The 16,305-nt window shown below is 34.9% G+C and overlaps 1 protein-coding gene across 1 annotated transcript in view; it reads right to left on the bottom strand.

Annotated features, from left to right (window-relative positions):
* The window catches only part of Mycbp2 (MYC binding protein 2), a 343,026-nt gene that overhangs the window by 212,650 nt on the left and 114,071 nt on the right, over nt 1-16,305 (bottom strand). The window contains 3 exon segments of the mRNA XM_029558112.1: nt 2,067-2,184; nt 10,210-10,291; nt 11,624-11,743. Of these exon segments, the coding sequence (XP_029413972.1) occupies nt 2,067-2,184; nt 10,210-10,291; nt 11,624-11,743 (320 nt within the window).

The raw sequence follows: 16,305 nt of genomic DNA, 5'->3' as shown, positions 1-16,305 counted from the left end.
TATAATACTATCTTCTAAAAAGACTAGGCAATAACCAAACACATTCACATGCACACTTATGTGCATGTATTTGTATGGGGGGATACATGTGTCCACATATGTGCATGCTTATTTATCTTTATGAGAAGAATCACAAGAAAGATAAACTGGGCAACAATGATGCCTGTTACTTACAAATGTGCATAAAGGGTAGGACAGGCAGGGATGCTAGGGAAATAGGAAGGAGAGACCTTCACTGAGTGTACTATTTTGGTACCATATCAGAGACTCAAAACTGAAGAACATCCTACTTTCTTTAAGTACCATCTTAAAAAATATCAAATCTTCTAAGAAAAAAAAATCTTGGGAATGCTATAAATTCAAGAGACATGACCAGCAAATGCAATGCCTGAGCCTGGATGGGAGGGGGCAAAGATTCCAAACTGACAAAACTGAGTCAAACTAAAGAGTTCAGCAGTAACGAACTAGACTGAATATAAATTATTCTTAAAAGACTCAGGGGTAAAAATGTACTATATGCATACACAGAAGAGTATGTGTGCACATGTGCAAAAGATAAACAGATTATTAATAATAGTGTATTGGGTCAACATAAGGGCATTCTACATACTCTATTTTTGCATCCTTTCCATAAAGTCCTGAAATCATTTCCAAATAAAAAATGATGTCTTAAATTTCAAATTTATGTCTCTTAAAATTTAAGACTTGGTGTTGAGGTGGCACCTGGCTTTAATCACAATATGGATGAGGCAGAGGCAAGTAGATCTCTGTAAATTTGCAGCCAGACTGGTCTACATAGTGAGTTCCATGCCAATTCAGGCTTCACAGTGAGACACTGTCTAAAAAAAATCAGGGCTAGATTGATGGCTCAGCAGTTAAGAGCATGGCTGCTCTTTTAGAGGACCCAGGTTTGGTTCCCAGCACACACATGGTGGCTAACAACCACCTGTAATTCCAGTTCCAGGGGGTCCAATGCCCTCACCCGGTCTCTGTAAGCACTGAATGACATGGATGCATTTCCATACATGGAGGTGAAACATTCATACACATAAAATAAAAATAAATGAAAAAATTTAAGATTTGTGGGCTATGGAGATAACTTAGTAAAGTACTTGCTATGCAAGCAGGAGGGCCCTAGAATCCACATAGAAAAACTAGATGTGAGAGTATACTCTTTTACTTCCAGTACTGGGGCGACGGAGTCAGGAGGGTCCCTTGGGCTTGCTGGTGAGCCAGCTTATCTTAATTGGTGAGTTCCATGACTGTTAGAGTTCCTGTCTCAAAAAAACAAGGTGCACAGCAACTGAGGAACAACACCTGAGGTTGTCCTTTTGCCTCTACACACATGAATACACACCTGCATGCACACCTGACCATACACATGCAGGCACACAAACAACACTCTCATACACACAAGACTTAACTCATAGAGTTCTGAACAGTCACTCACATCAGAGATAGTACCAGCTTATTAGCAGAGTCTAGGAAGATTTTCCTTGTATCCACTATGCCAAATGCTACAAAACCCTCAGAGCATTTTTATGTCCTAGGTTTGACAGAGAGAAAGACAGAGGGAAATAGACAAATAGAAAAGAGGAGGAAAAAAGAAGAGTATAATTTTATATTTGATCTTAGCCCAAAGGCCAAGAAGCAGCAAGAAAGCATAATTTCAAATAAAACTAATTTAAAATGTTTTTTTTAAAAATCTAAAATAGAAATCGTTCCTCATGCTAGGCAAAACTAGTCTTTACAAATGAGATGAGAAACCATCTTTTCAAATAACAGAATCACCTCTAATTAATATTTAAAGACTCTGATCTGCAATAAAAATGCCCAAATCTAATACAGTTGCTAAACTCTATAAATTCTAATGCCGAACTAAAGATGAAAATTATTGGAAAGATTCATTTAGGTTTTGTGTGTTTTGGGATAGAGGCAGGAAATATGCATAGGCAATTATCCTAATATAAGAATTTCACTGGAATCAGAAAAAAAAAATAGCTACTGTAGCAAATTACAAGGCAATGGTATAATACAATATTATTAATGTTTTAAAAATTCCTTACAGAAAAACTTCCAAATGTGAAGACCTGTCCATCCATTAAAAGGACTGCCGTGTGGTTGCTGCCTGCAGTGACTTGTGTGCTAGGGCCTGGCAAGGCTTGAACAAGAGTGGGGCATCCCCTAGGTTTAAAAAAAAAAAAAATAAGTCAATTTCTTATAAGACTCAACTGAAATATAAAACAATGAATCAACAGTAAAACAAGGAGTAGAAAAGATCAAAGCACTTCTAGCAACATTCAGTAATCACTTATTTAGGTGCTACATGCCTGTCTCCACGCTAGGTGCTAGGTAAATGAGTGAAAACAACATAGACACTGACTTTAAAGAGATTATCAAAAAGATGCTTGAAATTTACAACCCTAATGATGGATTATAACCTTTAATTTTCCAGAAATACTGTGCTACCTGTAGTTTAACAGGAAAAATTTGCTAACCTTGTACACTGAATGGCATGTGATGCTTTAACAGGAAATCAGTGCAGGAATCAGATGAAATTATTGATTTAATAATCCTCTCTCCTAGCTCTTATCTCTAAGCTATAATCTTGAGTTCAATAAAGCAGTTAAGGACTCAGAACACGCATAATGAGAAGCATTACAGTAGTGGCTACAAGTTCAGGCTCTAGAGGTAGACGGCCCAAGAGCCGACTCCTACTCTGTTCACAACAATGAGACCAGGACTTTGGCCAAGTCACTTATGCTTCAGAATTCTGTTCTATGATGGCAAGAATAGTAAGAAACTGTGTCTACCCCACGTGGTTCTGGAAGCAATCAAGAAAAGCTTGGATCAATGTCTAGCATGCAGTAAACACATAATAAAGGATAGCTTTTAGGATAAATGAGATTCTAGTATCCTTACCTACTTTTTGTTTGGTTTGTTTTCAGGGCTATTGTTGAGACACGGTCTCCCTGTAGTCCCAGCTGGCCTAGAATTCATTATGTAGACCAGACTAACCTCAATCTCACAAAGATCCAACCTGCCTCTACCTCTGCCTCTGCCTCTGCCTCTGCCTGCTAAGTACTGGGATAAAAGGCATGACCCACCAGACCTGGCTCCTTACCTGCTTGAATAAACTATTTTATTAACCATTTTTAGTAGCTATTATATGTAATAATAATAATAATAATAATAATCACTACATACATAAAACACACAATATGGGAACTTTGAGACAGTACAAATATACTCTCCATTTTCTAATTTCATAAAATGAATACTTTTAAAGTGCAACTAGAAATGAGATAGAAAGGGGCAAAGCTGATAGCTACAAATATCACAAAAGTTTGGGTAAGTTATGAAAAAAACTTGAATTAGGAATAGTATTGAGCGAAAGGATGGATGAATTGACAGCTACATAAGGAGCAGAATTGACCAGCCTCGGGAAATGATCAGATATTGGGCAAGAAAGTTTTCTACTTACAGAACAAGGTAGATGGTGTTAACATTTACTTATACTATGAAAAGGAATGTGATCTGGGCAGCTTGTTATTAGAGAGCAAAGAAAAGGTTCTGGTATTCCTTAAGGGTTTCTTCTAACACTTTGGGTATGGAAAGAAGAACTCATACACATCCAGGACATAGCAGAGATGAGGGAAAAAGTCTTAGAAAAACAGTATATGGAGAATTATTTAAAAAGATTTGAAAAGGGAAAAATTAAAATTCATACCACGTGATTCAGAGATAAGGAATAGCTATTCAAGTTAGTGTAAGAAAGTCTTTGGTGGAAGCATGCAAAACACTGTAGCAGATAGAGCAGTATCAGTGGATTGGAGAAGTGGCAAAACCCAAGTACACCAACAGTGAAGGGAAGAGCAAACAGCCTAAAGCAAAGATGAAGATGAAAAAGAGTCTTGTTCTTATTTAAGGTGACAGATTTGAGGAAGTATAAAAGTATAAGTAAAGATACAGATGTTTAAGAGGTCAGAAAAGAGATAGAAAACATTCTCCCTAAGGAAAATGTGGATACTGAAGAACTGCCTAGGCAGAAGGCTCCAAGAACCATGAAAGCGCATCCTTCTCTCACTACAGCATGAGGAAATGAGACAGTTAAGTGACGGGGTAAAAGTAGGCTTGTGTGGTTAGTGGGATGAAGAAAGTTCCTCCCTAATCTTTATTTTTATGGTGTTAATGAAGATCCTATGTCAAGAGAAAGAAGGAATTGATGAGCAGACAAATTCAAGATTAGACAATTTGTTCAGTTGGTGGTAAGTGGTAACAGATAAATAACCTAGATTAGGTTTGAAAGGATTGAGTTTTGCAATGGATCAATATGATTTATAGGAAGATCATGCCTGAGCTTCAGATCTAAGAACCCTGTAATATATTATAAAAATTTTACTTTTTTTAACAGAACCTCTATCTATCATTACGTTTTTAACAGATTTTAAAACAGAACTACAAAACAGCAGAATTACTATTCATTGTTGAATCTCAAAATTATGTCAGTCTACATAGGTATAGTGATTTATTTCTTCCAGATGTCTAAGTCTAGCTATAAATAATTACATGCAGGACACTAAAAGAGTGCAGAGATAAAATAATCTCTAACTTGGGTAGAAGAGAAAGTGAAAAGAATGAAAGCAGTTAAGCAGAGGTTTGTAGAAAATACAGTACGATAAAGTCAAAGTCAAGTAAAATAAGGCTACATACCAAAAACAAAATGTCATGAGATTATAGATATATCAACAAACTAGGTATTCAGAGTGGGCAGTGTAAAGATCCAGCCTGGGGTCAAGGACCTCCATGAAGGTAGAAATAAAGCTCACTACTTTATTTCTGTTTCAAGATAAAAACACTACATGGAGCCATTCATAACACTGAAGTCACTTATTTTCAAAAGACTGAGTGGTAAAAAGCATTGTGAGCCACACTAAATTTTCAATAAAAAAACAAAATAGTGACTCAAGGCAGGCAGGCAATACAGGGAGAATAGAACAGAACAGCCATGCCTCAAGACAGCAGTAGTTTTGTTTGTTGTTGTTTGTTTGAACTAGAGAATGAAATAATGTGGGTGGGAAGAAGAGTACAAAGGTAAGTGGTTCTCAATTCTGAGGACAGCAAGCTTTGGCAAATGAACCATTGCCACTGTGAACAAATGTTCCCAGAAAAACTGTATCTTCAAACTGAACTCTACAAATGCTGATCAACTGAGTAGAACTTCAGTGATTGTGGAGAGTTCAAAATAGTGAAGGTCCAGAGCCTATTTATAATTTATACTGGGCCATCTTTAGACCTAAAAAGCCACTCCTTGCCCATCTCTATTTTTGACTTAATATCCTGTGACTAACAGATAAAAATCTTTTGAAATGTACTAAATTAACAAAGCCCCAACTCCCACCAATCAGAAGGCTGCCATCAGATAGCATCCTGAGGCCTATAAGCTGAGATTTCTCTTTTGCCATAACTGCCTACTTAATGTTTCCACCAATATATTTGTGAAGTGTTTTGATTTATAACTTTTCTTTGTTCTGTTACTATAAAAACTTAATGAAACTGCTTCAATGTTGAAACAAGAAATTTGGGGTAACCTGAATCTGTGTTCTCTGGTCACAGCCACTAATATTTGGCTCCAGAATAAACTATCCCTTACCTTCTTTGAGGAGAGAGTTGTGCTTTTGTGTCTATACTACCACTTCAGAAGGCCACATCCTAAACTAATGTCTTCACGGACACATTCAGTTCAACTCAAACAGGAACTGAAAGGAGAGTTCCTAAAATTCTTTACAGTTTACAGAGCACTCTCATATAAAACAGTGTTACTGACTGTCAGGTCTATGGGAAGAGATTTGAAGAGCTTAAAAGATGTCCTCAAATGTTTCTGCAGGTCTCTGAATCTAGGTTCTTTGAACTCTTTCCATGATATTTGTGAGTTCACTTATTATTTGGAAAGTAGCAGAAGAACAAAAAAAAAAAAAAATCATGGGCATATGCATGTGCACATGCCAGGTACTTTACATATGGTTCGGCAGCCATGAGATCAGAACTGAAAACTAAAGCTTTGAGAAAATACAACCACATAATTTGTAGGAGGTAGTGAAACAAAGATGTGAATCTTGTCTCTGGAGTTCCAGACACTATGATCATATCATTTATTAGGGTATAGGGACAAGAAAGAAATAGAAAGATGAAACTCAGAAATATTATCCAGTGGGAAAAGCACCAGAATCATAGTTCTTTCCCAAGATCCAGATTTAAGGTTACAGAAAATGGAAAACTAATTTGAAATTCAGAAATTCAGAAACAAAATGAACAAAACAAAACAAATATAGGTTAATAGACCCATGTCACAAGTAAATATATAAAAGCCCTTATAAGCCTTTTGATATTTACTTTTATGTTTCCATTTAAAAAAAATTTTTTTGGTCTTTTTGAGACAGGGTCTCCCTGTAGCCCCATCTGGCCTGGAACTTGCTATGTAGACCAGGATGGCCTCGAACTCAAAGAGATCGACCTGCCTCCGCCTCCCAAATGCTGGACTCGGCCTCATTTAAAAATTTTTTACTAGCATTGTTTTCTTTAAAAAAATAACATGACTAGCCAGGCGTGGTGGCACATGCCTTTAATCCTAGCACTTGGGAGGCAGAGGCAGGCAGATCTTTGTGAGTTTGAGACCAGCCTGGTCTACATAGTGAGTTCCAGGACAGCTGGGGCTACAGGGAGACCCTGTCTCAAAAAGCCAAAAAAAATAAAATAAATAAAATAAAATAACATGACTTCATTCAAATATTTTGTATAGGTTGGAGAATTTGGAAAGACAGTGAATGGCAAACTCATATTCATAGCAACAGCGACAAATCTCACATTATTGTAGAAGCTTGATAGTATATAGTTTTGTCATTAAATTATATTCAAAAAGTATAGTAGACATATAAGATTTATACTCTAAAATACACTTACACATTTTTAGTTTAAGAATTATTCAGTTTAGTTATTACAGTACTTTATCTTTTCTTTTTTTAATTTCCCAGACTTTGATGTTTATCTCTAGAAGTTCAATTAGATGCTTTATATTTTCCATAGGGCATACGTGACGTCACACTGGGGTTATAGAAGAGTAATAGAAAAATAATGGAAAATCTCTTGGTGCCTGGGAATGGGTGGTAGACTGATGTGGAGTAGAGTGGAGGGTGGAGGATTTTCGCAGTTGGGCAGCAATATCAGCCTTCTCTGAGTGACTACATTCCCAACAGCCCCCTCCTCTGAGGTCCCAGGTTGTACATGACAGTGGCTTTGCCTCTGTGTTGGGCTTATGCTGGGGACAGGAAAGGTCTTTGTCATTTGCAGATTCTGGTCTTGTGAGGACTGATCCTGCCTCCCCTGAAGGCCAGCTAAAGTCTTGACTATACACATGGTCCTGAGCATCTAGGCCTTGATGTTAAACCTCTCCCATTTCCACACACCAAGAGGTTTTCCATCACTTTACATTACTCTTCTAGAGTCTCAGTGATATTCATTTTTAAAAAGCACAAATAGTGTGTTACATTTGGTGGAGCATGCTCACATTCACAGTTCTCAGGAAGCTGAGACAGTAGGAACAAGTTTGATTCCATCGTGGGCTATTGTTTCAAAAAAAAGGGCAGCGAAAGTAATAGCTAGTATTTACTGAGTAGTTGTCATAGGCTAGACTCCATGATAAGTAAATTACCTACCTCATCTCTGACTTCTCACACAAGAGTCTAAGGGAGATACACTTAAACATACTTAATAAAGGAAAAACTGGAAGCATAAGGTTAAGAAACTTGACTAAGATCACACAGCGGCTAAGTGATAAAAATCAAGAGCTAGTGTGGAGACTAAGCTCACTAAGCTCAGTAATTTTAACAGGATGACACATTAAAGAGAATATCAATAATATTTTTATATCTTCACCATTATATATGGTATATTCACTTTATATTGGTCAACACATTTTAATATGTGGTGCGCAATAAATTCCAACTAACAGCACTTGGTTACTAGAAACATTTAAAAATACTAACTATATGCTTTAGTTTAACTAAATATCTATATGTTTTCTTTTTATGGTAATTAAATGCTATAGGGGCTTTGTTTCTTCTGGGATTATTCCTCCAAATAAATGATGAACTCCATTCCAAATTATTAAGAGCTCTTGGCTCATGTCTTCAAGTCACACACTGCTCCAGGCTGAAAGAAGACTGTGTAAGGTAGAAGCAATCTTGAGAATTGCTAATGCACTGGGAATATCATGTAGGCAGACCATGCTGTGTTACTCAGTTTAGCTCTGCCAAAGTCACAGGTACTCTTTCAGTTATAAATTCATTAATGAAAGCAGGAGTAAAACTTTTCATGTTGGAAAAGAAAGAACAATTTTGACTATTTAAAGCTGATCTTACTAGAGTTTAATTTTCAAAAAAGTGTTGGTATTTTGTTATAATATCAAAAGCTTTATTTCCTAAAGATGATAAATTCAAGCTATTCAAAATACTGAGCATAGTACTGTGACTTTGTTACATTCAGGAGCTCACTACAAATTAAGGGATGGTGCTCACTGGAATGAAGAGCACAAAGAAGTATTTTTAGGTAAGCTTTATTTTAAAAGCAACTTCTCTTTCAACTGACTTTACATCTCAATGTGGTACAGCAGAAACTGTCTTAATTGCTTTTTATTCATACTGCACAGTAAGTTAAAATAGCCAGAGAGCTGGAATTTGAGCACAGTCATGATTTCCATTTCCTTTCCATTGAGTTAAGACCACAAAATATGCTGTTTGATAAGCATTTTTGTGTGGTACAAAGTCTGATTTGTGAAAAGGTACTCTTCTTTACCACACATATGAATGAGGCTCCATCATGTATAAGTACAATGTCCCTTCTTTCATATGACTCCAAAGTACTTACCAGCTAAATATCAGCAACAAGAAGGAAATTATGATAATAAACAGTTTATCTTCTGTGTGATAACTCTCCAGCAAGAAACAGAATAAAGGATTAAGTTGTTCTCAACGTACCTTGCTTACAGAATCATTGGTCCCTATTATATGCATTGCTCAGCAATGTGGCCAATTCAATACAATGAAAACTGGACTCTATTTAATATCTAGGAGAGGAAAACATCTTTCTTTCAGTGGATATTTATATATAAGAAAGCACAGATGTCTCTTTGATTCTGGCAGCAATGCAACTACATGCTCTGACTAGAGAGGAGAAATAAGTCAGAGTGGAAAATGAAAAACAAAGCAGGTTCTTGCACAAACTCAGCTGTTGAGTCAAGTTTGGTTTAAAGCTACCTCTCCAGAATTGATAAATAACTCTGGTTTCTTTAAACACAGGCCATTTAGATGTCCTTCAAGATAACCTACTTCAGGGAGCAGAGCTGACTGACATAGTTTCAAATGCTAACTCTGGACCCATGGGGCCATTTGTCTCCTGAGATGTTACCAGAATCATGGTAAATGCATGAATTCAGATCCAAATGCAGGACTCTTTTAAGACTTTCCTTGGCTTGGACACTCTGTTGTCCTGGCTGAAACACTCTCAAGGTTGCACTGACATCTCCATATAGGAGTCTCTTTCCTCACAGGAGTCAGACCTATATATAACATATCTGAAAACTTATCTATGACTGCTTTTGATAGCTTTATCTTTCAGGTTTCCCCTAATAAATCCTTTGTATATCAGGTTAAGTCAAAATAGTCTATCAGAGACAAACAGGTTTCATTTAAAGTTGTTTTAAAGTTTCAAGCTCTTCAATGTTCATATTAGACAAAACTTTCAAAGCAAATACCACTAAGGAAAATAACTAAATCTACTGCTGCTCTTTCCTCCCTCCCCAATTCACTGTCTTTTCTAGTGTCACATATAACTTTTAAAAAACAAGTAACTGTAAAGAAAGGATTGAATTTTTGTAATAGTCCTAATCACTCATATCTAAAATGCATAAAACATGTATCAACTTTTCTCATTAAGTTACAAAAATCAGCTACCCCACATAAGCACTCCACCACAAAATCAGGAATCACTGGTATTCATGAACCACATTTCAAAATAGTGGATTATGGTTGTACACACATACACACACACACACACAAATACCCCACAGCATGAAAAAAAAAGAGAAGGAAAAGGTGAAAAAAGGGGGTGGGTGGGAAAAAATACAGTATAGCTAAATGAAAAGTCAGCCAGTACCTGGAGTTGATATCCCCATGTCCCAGTTGCCCATGCTGCCCATATCCAAATGTATAGACATCTCCATTTTCCATCAAAACCACTGAAACCAAGAGACAGTTTTATATTTTCATTATATACATTTTATATTTATATTTATTTATTACATAATTTTTTACTTTATTTTATTTTATGTGTATGAGTGTTATACCTGAATGTAAGGCATTGTAAGTGTACCCTGTATGTAATGCCCACCGAGTCCAGAAGAGGGTGTCAGATAGCCTGAAACAGGAGTTGCAGATGGTAGTTAGCTACCATGTGGGTACTGGGAACCCAACCTGAGTTCTCTGCAATAACAGCCAGCGCCCTTAAACACTGAGCCATCCTTCCAGCCATCCTCACATTTTATATTTCTATAATAGCTGGACTAGAAAGCAGTGTAATTTTCATGTTTTAATTTTTTGGGGGGGGGGTCTTTTTGAGACAGGGTCTCCCTGTAGCCCCAGCTGCCCTGGAGCTCACTATGTAGACCAGGCTGGCCTTGAAATCACAGAGATCCACCTGCCTCTGCCTTCCGAGTGCTGAGATTAAAGGCATGCGCCACCACACCCCGATATGTTTTAAATTTTACGGTCATTAAAAATACGTACTATAAGACTAGATAAATCTATAGCTAATGAGAAATCAAAATAATTTTAGTTCTAAAAAACATTTTGCAAATCATAAAATGCATACTTTTCATAATACATACTTTAAAACTCTTAAAAACACCGTGGAATAACATTAATATTTAGTAACACACTCTGGTTTAGGTCAACTGTAAAATCTTAACAATGGGTAAGTACATATAAAATACTGTTCTCTGTTATCCAGGCTATTTAGAGGCAGCAGATTGGTTGGAGTACTACACAATTATACATATATATATATATATATCAATAAAAGGTAGAACTTAAGTTTATCACTGTCTTATCAGATAGAAAACATTGATTCAATTTTTAATTTTTATTAAGATTGAATAGTAATAACCTAAGCTAGTCAAGTTGAATGTTGATAATTTACTACAAATTTAATTATTTTATACAGTGTAAGACAATGAAGAAATCTGATGATACACATTTCTCATCCAACATTAATAAGACTGGAGCCAGACGATTTTAGAGCTGAAAAGAATTTCAGGAATTGTTTCACCTTCAGTCATTTCTTGAATTGAGTTATAATGTAAGTATATCAGCAGACAGACTAGAAGTTAGGTTTCTGCACAGTACCTTCTCATCATGCTATAATTTTTAGAGATTCTACAATAAGAAAATCTCATAGATCTGAGAGATACTAATGTTCCTTGGCACACGGTTAGCAAGTCACATTCATCAATACTAAGCAAGTTATGCACGACTGTAAAAATGCAGTTATACCCTAAAGTTCCAGCTGCTACCTGAATGGTGAAATCCACAGCTGACTTGTACTGCTCGGAGCTCACAGTCAAATCGTACAGAGCCTGGAGGGTAAGTTGTAATTTTGCTTGCATCTTTTTCTCCTCTATCTCCACTTCCATCTGTAAATGTTATAATTTATAATTATGCCATTATTCATTGTCAAACTAAGCTTTTAAGGCAGTTTTACTATGGAAGAAAAAAAGAGAAAAATGTTAAAAGGAACAAGCAAGAAGCATCTGTAGTTGTTAGAAGTGACAGATCAAGAAGCTACCTGCAAAGAAGTCAGTTTGGACAGACACATTGGATATTTCTGTTTGCAAAATATCACTAAGGCAGTAAAAATAGAAATAACACCTAGTTATGGATAAAACTCATTAAGCTAATTAGCCATATAATGAAAATGGACAAATAAGATATAGAAATAAAATTTTAATGTAAAACTTAAACTTTGATACGTGAAAATTTAGTTTGCATAAAAAGTAACTGCATGCAAAATCATTTAACAATTATTTTACTTAGTGATACTGTTAGTACTTGCTATTTTAAAAAATTCCTCATAGAATCACGTGACAGACTTCTAAAACGGTTCCCAGAAAGGTTACTTTGTCCATCAGGACTGCAGAACTCAATTGAACTTTAAAATATTTATAAAGACCAAAGAATTTTATTCAGTGTATTGTGTAGTTCAATGGCCTGTTCTCATTCCTTCCTTACTTTGTCTTTCAATATTCTAGTATACGACCTTCTTCCTGGCCCCACCTACTACCACTTATTGAACTTTCTGTCTACCTTTCTTCTTTTTATAATTGCTTCCCCTAAAATGCTTTGGGTCTCTCTACACCACTACATTCTACATTTGATTTAGAATTTTCTGGCATTCTAACCATAGTATTCACATTCCGGAATATAAAAAATTTGAGTTTGGGAATGAGTTAATAAAACAGATAATTTATTTTTCTGAATCAACAACTATACATTGAACACTAAAATATGATCTTTATGTTATCAAGATTCAAATTCATTAACACATAGAATAAAGGAAAATCTGGAAGGAATTTCAAGAGGTCAAGTAGTCTAAACCACTCTATTGTGGCATGACAACACTATAATTATACACGTGTATAGAATATGAAAATCCATCCATAAATTTACAGACACACACTTTCAGTTCTGTATTTTATTGCCCATTTCACACCATTAAACAGAAGAATATTAAATCTTTTAATTTTCATTTCATTATTTCTTCTCATTTAACTTTCTGTAATATTCAGGTAACACAAACTTGACCTACATTTTGGCTTTCATTTCTTTAAGCAAATGACTATCTTTACAAAAAAATTTATGCTTTAAACATTTTTAACTAGAACAGTAAAACCTCACTAATTCAGAATAACACAGAAAGGGTAGGCTTATGTGGCTTACTGAAGAAGTATTAATTATAGAACATTTAAGTAAAAGTTCAATTTTGTTATCTTCAAGCAATATAGATTACAAATGCTACTATAAATAAAATGTGTTCACCCCCATTAGACTTCAAAATAGGACAACATTGCATTAGAATGTACCATAAACATGAAAGTCCTTTAACATACAAGAATTAATTGCTGGACCCAGAGGTTGAAGGCCCATTGAAAGAATCCTTCATTTCTTGAGCCCTTGGTTTGAAAAGCTATTGATTTTAGACAGGTTTCCCCTTAAAAGCATGACCCTGAAATTCAGAGAAGAAATTATTTTGAAATTTTCACTCAAAAAAAAAAAATCACAAATACTACATCTGAAGTTATGACAAATTCTGAATTAGTGAGAGGTTTTACTATAATAGGATAAAGAATGATCCTCTCTTGCTAAATTTTCTAATGTGGGTTTGTCAGTTAAAAAAAAGAAAAGGTTAAATTGAAAAATATATCAACATTTAGTTTTACTGCAGATAAAATACAGGCTTTGTTCAAAGTCTTCTCACTTCGGAAGACAGTAGAAAGGTTAAATATATGCATGGTCTTACATGAAAAGGACTATATACTTCCAAAGTAATCCAAAGATTACTTAAATGAAACACCAGATGTATAGAAATTTTATACCTTTTCACAATTGGTAAAAATATACAATTACTAAAACCAAGTATGATTAAAATAACTAGTTGTTTTCACATAGTTTTTACCAAACATGAAACATTTCAAATTTTATTCCATTTTATAGAAATATTTTATGTCTTGTTAGAAGCTTTTACCTTTGAATGTGACATTTTTATCCTCCCTTGAGTTGGAGACTAACACAGATATAATCCCACAAAAGAGATATAGCATCAGAGAAAGAGAATTTTTTAAAGGTCTAATAATTTAAAAAATTAAATAAAACCAGTATGATTAAAAGAAAGATAGCTATCATTTAGAGGTCAAAATTCTACTAGAAACATTTTGTTGAGAGCTTATGCACACACCCTGTTATCTGTTTAACACCATACCTCAGATATTATAAAATCACTTCAGATTATGAAAATATTAGTTAAAAAAAGGGGGGGTCTTGATCATTGGCAGAATTTTGAAAAACACATAAATACAATGTACATATCTATCATCTACTATCTATCTATCTATCTATCTATCTATCTATCTATATCTGGCCCTTGATATAAAGTCATATACTTTCAGCTGGGCATGGAGGCACATGTCTTTAATCCAAGCACTCAGGAGGCAGAGGCAGGAGGATCTCTGTGACTTCAAGGCCAGCCTGGTCTACATAGTGAGTTCCAGGACAGCTGGAGCTATAGGGAAGCCCTGACTCAAAAAGACCCCCCCCCCAAAAAAGTCACATACTTTCAAATAATTTAGAAATGTATAAAAGTATGTGAAAAAGAAATAATAAGCAGCTGAAATGCAGTGAAAGTCAGAAATCCACAAGTGAAATTCAGCAAGATGAAATACGCTCAAGCTCATTATGCAGAAAGTATTCATAAACAGCAAAAATATTTAAATTTGTGCTGTAGAAAAAACAGAACTGAATGATCTTATAATTGGCCTTTTAAGAATGAACACATCTGTATTTTTCTAATCTTATGTTCGTATGCATCATGTGGTATTAAAACTAAAAGCTATGAAATCTTGGCACATATGTATCTAAAATACTATATCTATCTATCTATCTATAAAATACTATATATTTCTTGTGTGTACATATCTGTGTACAATTCAGAAGAAAGACAACATATAAAGGTCTATAAAATTTAAGTTCAATTTTTACTTAAAACCATACTTTTTTCAACTAATTTTAGCCATACATACTACAAAAACGATCATACAATGCAATGCTATGAGCAAAATCATTAAAACAAAGCCAAAGAGCAGCCGCAGCTGCAAATACTAAATACTTGGGTTTGTGTAAAATTCTCAAAATCACAATGGATCAGTGCCTCCATTAGACTGATCAGACTGAATGGTATAAGGACTGGACACCAGACCGTTTATCTCAGCTTTCCCACCTATAAAAAAACAGCAACAATGGTGCACACCTCACAAGATTCTTAGGAGAATTAAGCATAATAATGCATGGAAAGAATTCAATCAAATATTCAATCAAATATTCACCATTCTTGTTTGCTTTAGCCAGTATAGCAGTCCCATGACACAGGTAATCTTTTACCATGTTACTAAACCTTAAGGGGTTAAGTGACTAAATTAAGTTACTTAAGAGGTTAAGTAACCAGTCCGAAGTCATAAATGGCACAACAAAATTTCAATTTAAATATAAATAGGATTCGTGGATTTTTCCTCCATCAAGTCATAGGCATCTTGCATTTTTGGTAAAAATAAACTAATTACATATTTAATAAAATTGCAAATTTTGTACCATCAGGAGAATTCCAAAACAGAAAGCAAAAAGTGCAACTAAAAGAGTTAAAGCTAGTTAGTATTCATGGATGATTTTTATGTGCAAAGACTCTGTGTGTGTGTGTGTGTGTGTGTGTGTGTGTGTGTCTTAGCAATACAAATTACAACTTATCATTTGTATTTTAAAAATAAAGACAATGAGGCTAAAGAGACAAATTTATGAACAGCCAGGTAGTTGGAATAAATTAAAGGTTTAGGATGAAAACTGAGTCCTAGTTTCAAAGGTCATAATATTTCCATTATACTGTACTACTCCCAAACAGAAGACAGTGTAAAATACACCTATATGTTTAACAAAATGCCTTCAGAATTCCTCATCAGTCAATTTAAAACAGATCTCAAGACTATTTCTAAAACAATTAAGATGTTCCTAAGTATGTATTCCCTATCAAAACTTTTCTATGTAAGGTGTTAAGTAGCTGGAAGAAATGTTAATGCAGGAATCTTTTTAAACCATATTTATGACCCCATTTTCAAATAACTTATTAAATGTGACACAGAATTCTACTCATTGACTCAGCCTTATACTTTTTTTTTTTTTTTTCTGGTCTCTAGTCAAAATTTGCTATTCCATGGCTGTTTCTGAATTCTTTCCAGTCAGCCAGAAGCTCTTCAAGTGTCCATCTTAGAAATCACTGTTGTTAATAAAAACCACAGTTATTACCCTTTTAAAGAGCCATAGGGCAGAAAATGTTAATTGTTGTCATCCTAGTATCTGCACTAGGAACATAAACATAAGACAGAACATAACAATCAGTCAGCAAATTTCTCAGTTTTAAAACAATTATATAAAGGAA

This window comes from Nannospalax galili, unplaced genomic scaffold, assembly GCF_000622305.1.
Source record: "Nannospalax galili isolate Female #2095 unplaced genomic scaffold, S.galili_v1.0 scaffold408, whole genome shotgun sequence".
Classification (NCBI taxonomy): Eukaryota; Metazoa; Chordata; class Mammalia; order Rodentia; family Spalacidae; genus Nannospalax; species Nannospalax galili.
This window is presented reverse-complemented; position numbering and strand designations above follow the sequence as displayed.